General features: G+C 34.9%; 2 protein-coding genes across 2 annotated transcripts in view; both read left to right on the top strand.

The window, feature by feature from the left end:
• Positions 1 to 3,354, top strand: part of LOC118740037 — a 9,714-nt gene extending 6,360 nt beyond the window's left edge. Inside the window, exons 2-4 of the mRNA XM_036471534.1 lie at positions 2,376 to 2,462; positions 2,670 to 3,270; positions 3,336 to 3,354. Of these exons, the coding sequence (XP_036327427.1) occupies positions 2,376 to 2,462; positions 2,670 to 3,270; positions 3,336 to 3,354 (707 nt within the window). The remainder of the gene's footprint in view (positions 1 to 2,375; positions 2,463 to 2,669; positions 3,271 to 3,335) is intronic.
• Positions 3,355 to 3,515: 161 nt separating this feature from the next.
• On the top strand, positions 3,516 to 4,016 carry LOC118739840 (52 kDa repressor of the inhibitor of the protein kinase-like). The gene is made up of 2 exons (XM_036471336.1): positions 3,516 to 3,615; positions 3,704 to 4,016. The coding sequence occupies exons 1-2, from the start codon at positions 3,605 to 3,607 to the stop codon at positions 4,014 to 4,016; spliced, it is 324 nt and encodes a 107-aa protein (XP_036327229.1). The 5' UTR covers positions 3,516 to 3,604.
• Positions 4,017 to 5,608: the final 1,592 nt, after the last annotated feature.

Below are 5,608 nucleotides of genomic sequence, written 5' to 3'. Positions count from 1 at the left end.
AAAGAATGTGAAAGTGCCACAAAATTGATATTGCTTTCTTTTAGGGCTTTTTAAGAACCACATATGTATTTTTAAAAATATTTTTAATGTACTTCTTTGAATTATTAGAGTAAAATCATAGTAAAATAACACAATATTCCATTTACACTTAAATGTAGCTATTCGGACCTGTTTACACATATCGTCGTTTAAAGTACAAAACCGCGTATCGTCATTCTGCAAAATCGCGTAACTGAAATTGGCTGCCAAAAATTGGATTTGCTCACACAAGCTCTTGCCTCAATCCTCATCCATTTGTCCTGAAATATACTAGCCAGAAAAGCGATTGCTCTATAAAAAAGAGAACAATTTTGAAAAATGAGTGTTTTTACTGTCTAGAAAATAATTTATGCAACCTCACATACGCGGTTTTGCATTTTGTTGGCTAAACTTCTATATAGGGCTATTCGCGATCCGGTGCAAATGGCCTAGCATCATTGCATTGCAAATTTGTATTGCAAATTATTTGCAATACACAAACAAAATACACGCATTTGCATTTGTCATGGCTTGGCAAATTTGCAATACCGAAAATCCATAGCATAAAAATGCTATGCATTGCATTCATAAACAAAACCAAAGCTGATGCACAAAAATTGTTTTGCAAAAGCTTTACCATGACAGTTTAATAAAGGTCGCTCACAATCCATGGCATATTTCTGCAATTGCATAAATTTGTCAGCTCTTATGCACCGAATCGCGAATAGCCCTTATGTATTTTATGATTGTTCCAAAACTGAATGAATTGTGCCAAAAATGGCACTATTGTGCGTACTTTTCCATCACTGCTTGAAACTAACACAATCCCTAAAAGTATACTGCACGCATATCTTTAGTTTAAATTTAACGTTTTTCGAAGCTTTCGAAAGGGTAAAAATAATTGGACTGAAATTGCTGTGTTTAACATTTTGTATATTCAGCATCGTTTAGAGGTTCAACGTGATCCATATTTTGAGGTACAATTAATTTACATATTTGAGGGATAAAGTGTATTTTCAATGCCCGTGAGTTAAATCGACTTAGTGAGTTGTGTGCTAGTGTATAATTTGTGAATCACCCAAAGAAAAAGTGCTACGTTCCGAATGCATTCTGCAAAAATAACAAACTTTTTTAAACCGAAAAGTGTTGCCCCTCTGGCTGCGGAAGTTGCACAAACTACAGTGACAACCGAAAATTCACCTGTCGAGTATCAAGTAGCGAAAAAATTAAGACGCTCCGACGCTGAGGACCTTAGTGCACCTGATTTCAGAGTAAGTACATGAACAGTTATCTTTATACTCTTGTCACCGAGTCGCGCAGTTCCCAGTATATAATGATGAGATAGAGAAAAATCCTACTGAAATTTGACTACCATACGATAAGGCGTAGTTTCATTAAGGCCTAAAAACGGTCTCTTCTGCAAGTTTTAAAAAATATTGATAACCATTTTTTTCAAAATGCCGGCGATTTAACAGCCCTCTGCGTCCCGAAAATCAAGATTTACATTCCCTGCGAACGAATTTACATATTCACGTTCTTTCAGGTCCCGATTAATGATGTGTAAAATTTTTGTCGCCGCAAACTAAGCGATAACGAGATATATGAACTCCTTGAAAATCCGTGGACACCGGATGCTACTTTTAAATTTCCGCCTTCGACTAAACGTAATTTGAAATTTCAATTATCATGGCTACATATATTCCCATGGTTATCGTATTCGGCCAGTGAAGACGGAGCTTATTGCAGATTCTGCGTTTTATTTGTACAAACAAACATCGGCAAAGGACGACATGAAGTCGCAAACATGTTGGTTCAATCTCCATTTAAAGATTGGAAAAAAGCTCTAGATAAGTTTAAAGATCATCAAAGGAAAAATTATCATACAGAAGCATTTGAAGATGTTCAAATTGATTTTCGAAAATAAAAAAAGCGACATCGTTAGTGACATCGATCAAGGTCGTAAACAAATGCAACGGGAAAATAGAAAAAAACGTATGACTATAATTCGCTCAGTTTTACTTTGTGGTCGACAAGGACTAGCACTTCGCGGTCATCGGGACCAAGGTCAATTATCGATGAATTTTCCAGAAGACAACGATGGAAACTTCAGAGCTTCAGAGGAGGTAATTCTATGTATCTAAGTTTTCGTATACAAAATGAAATCGTGGATGCTGCATCAGAAATAATAACAAAAGAAATCGTGAACCGCATAAACAATTCAAAATGTTTCTCAGTGACTGCCGATGAAACAACGGACGTCTGTGGAATTGAAAAATTTAAAATTTGTGTAAGATACGTTCATAAAATAGGTCAAGATTCTAAAATCCGCGAAGATTTTCTCTGTTTCGTTCCTGTAGTCAATGTGACGGGAAAAGGTCTAGCTGAAACGTTGCTAACTACTTTGGAAAAGCTTGGTCTGGACTTGCTCTTTATGAAGGCTCAAGGTATGTTTATTCAATAATTTCATTTCACCAGGCTAGATAATCCAAGATTAATTAGACGCGATTTTAGGTTAAACCCCCCTGTAACTGTTCGGCGACCTACTAGTGAGTCCCGACCCACTGGTTGGGAACCGAGCGTTATATTATTATTATTAACCTAAAGCGAGCCAAAAAATTATATTTGATCGTTTTTATCTTATTATTTTCAAGGTTACGATGGAGCTCGAGCCATGTGTGGAGAATTCAAAGGTTGCGCTGCTATTGTCAATAAATCGTATCCGGAAGCTCTCTATCTTTACTGTGCAAATCATGGACTAAATAAAGCTATCACACATGCGTGCCAAATTCCATCTATCAGGAACTGTATGGCAGCGGTTAAAGCAACAGTGAATTTCTTCCGTAATTCCAACAAAGCGGGCGCAATGTTGAAAGGGTTTATTCTAGCAGCTAACCCTGGTGCCAGACAAATTCGTCTCCTGAAATTTTGTGAGACACGGTGGGTAGAACATCTAGATTCTCTCAGCTTATTCTATGAGGTTTTAGAATATGTTCGCTTGGCATTGGAGGAATTGGACGAGAAGACAACACAGTGCGACGGCGTTCAGCCATATGCTTTACTCTCTTCAATTCGAACAGCTCCATTTATCATTGCGTTGACTGTACTCAAACCAATTTTCAGCTTAACGAAGAATCTGAGTGTCTTTCTACAAAAAGAAGATTGCGATTTGAGTAAATGCGTAGCATTTGCCAACGATTTGTATGAAGAGCTGAAAGATATGCGTTCGTCAGCCGACGAACAATTTCACAAAATGTTTGTTTCGGCAAGTAAAGTAGCAGAAAAAATGAGTATATTATTAACTATTCCCCGACGAGTAGGTCTTCAAGCGTATCGTGATAATTACGAAGGAGAGCCTGAGGCCTACTACCGAAAATCTATTTTCATTCCTTTTTTGGATATGTATTTAGAACAGCTGCACACTAAATTTGTCACTCATCGCGAAATCTTGTCTAACATTCAAAATATTATTCCAACAAAATGCGTAGAGCTTGAAGCAGGAGAGCTAACTAAAACTGTTCATGCTTTGGAAACAAAATGGCCAAATGATGTCCTTGGAACCAATGAAGATTTTGAAGCCGAAATTAAAATGTGGCAAAGGTAATTTCTACATTTCAAATATAAATAGTGTGCTAATATTTCACCATTTCAGTGCTGATATTTAGCTTAATACTATTTTTCTTTACAGGCATTTTGTCAATGTACCTACGGAGCACAGACCAACAACATTCATAGACGCTCTTAATGTTTGCAATCAATCACTATACCCAAAGGTATACCGATTCTTGCAGATAGGCGCAACACTTCCTGTTACAGTTGCTTCCAGCGAACGCTCCTTCTCAACACTCAGGAGAATTAAAACATATTTACGTAATAAAACTGGGGAACAAAGATTAAATGGTTTAGCTTTACTTAACATCCACAGAGATATAGAAGTTACGAACGAAGAAATATTGAATATAATGGCAAAACAACCAAGGAGATTAGATATAAATTTGTAACTGCAATTTTTCCTTTTAAAGACGAAGCATTAGAGAAATGTTATTTCTAATTTTTCATGCATATGTAATCACTCGAATTTATTAAAAAAGATTTTAATATAGGTATATAATACGAAAGATAATACATTTAATAAATATTGAATACAATTTTTTCTTTTAAAGACGAGGCAGTAGAGAAATGTTATTTAAAGTTTTTTCATGCATACATATGTACATATGTAAGCACTCGAAATTTTTTTTTAAATTTAAATAAAGACATATTGTACCACCGAAATGCATATTTGGTGGAACTGCTTAAATCGAAAAAAAAAAAAAAATTTTAAAACCCCCCCCGAAAAAAATTTCTGCGTTCGCCCCTGGCGAAATCGATAACAAAATCGATAAAACAACCGATAAAAAATATCGATAACAAAATCGGTTAAAATATCGATCATTATCTCGATAAGTTCCGAAAATATCGATAGCAAAATCAGTAACAATATCGGTAACAAATTCGATAAAAATATCGATAACAAAAGCGATAATAATATCGATAGCAAAATCGTTAACACAATCAATAAAACTATCGATAACAAAACCGGTAAAAATATCGATGACAAAATCTATTAAAATATCGACAGCAAAATCTACAAAAATATCGATTACAAAGTCGATAGTGAAATCGATAACAAAATCGATAAAAATATCGATAACAAAATTGACAACAAAACTTATAAAAATATCGATAACAAAATCGATAACTAATCCATAATAAAATCTATAACAAAATCCCGGAAAATCTTCTGCTAAAACGTAACTAATTTTTTTTTTATCTGAGAAGGTCTTTGGAGGACTTCGGCAGGACTTGGAATTGACCCGGTACATTATCGATAAATTTCAATGATTTGATACATATCGATAGTTCGATGAATTTCAAGAACACTAAAATTCTATAACTCAACAAAATTCGTTAACTCGACCAATTTCGATAACCGTGAATAATCCCACACGATTTTATAGCTCAATAACTATCCGCAAATTTCGACAACTAAGTTTCTGTGTCTACAAATTTCTACAACTCAATAAACATTGATCAGTTTGAATAATTCGATACGTTGCGATAACTTAAGAAGCATGGATAAATTTCGATAATTATAAACTTCGATGATTCGATAAATTTCCTTTACCTTTATGGCTGATTTTATTTCGATTCCTATCGGAAAATTTCAACTCTGTTAACCTAATTCTTATGTATTTCTCATTGTCTCCATTTTCGCCTATATCTCAATTTTTGTCTTTATCTTCACTTTTGCCTTTTTTTTGTCTTCATCGTTACCATTTTTTGCAGGGGAGAAATAGAGATTGCGCCAATCGCGGTACCGCTAATCCGCTCTTTGTGATTTTGACAGAATCAGCTGTGTGCGTGACGTCATCCTGGTGCAATTGTTGATTGTGAGCATACGAAAAAACCAAATAACAATTTTAATATTTGTGCGTTAATATTTCTGCGTGGTTTTAAGCAACTATTGAGACACTACAAAGCAAAATGAAGTGTGAAGTGGCAAAGTGTAATAGTGAAAACAAAAGGAAAGCGTGCGATATAAGTTTTTTTT

This window comes from Rhagoletis pomonella, unplaced genomic scaffold (genome assembly GCF_013731165.1).
Source record: "Rhagoletis pomonella isolate Grant_MI unplaced genomic scaffold, Rhpom_1.0 Rhpom_scaffold_00005, whole genome shotgun sequence".
NCBI lineage: Eukaryota > Metazoa > Arthropoda > Insecta > Diptera > Tephritidae > Rhagoletis > Rhagoletis pomonella.
This window is presented reverse-complemented; position numbering and strand designations above follow the sequence as displayed.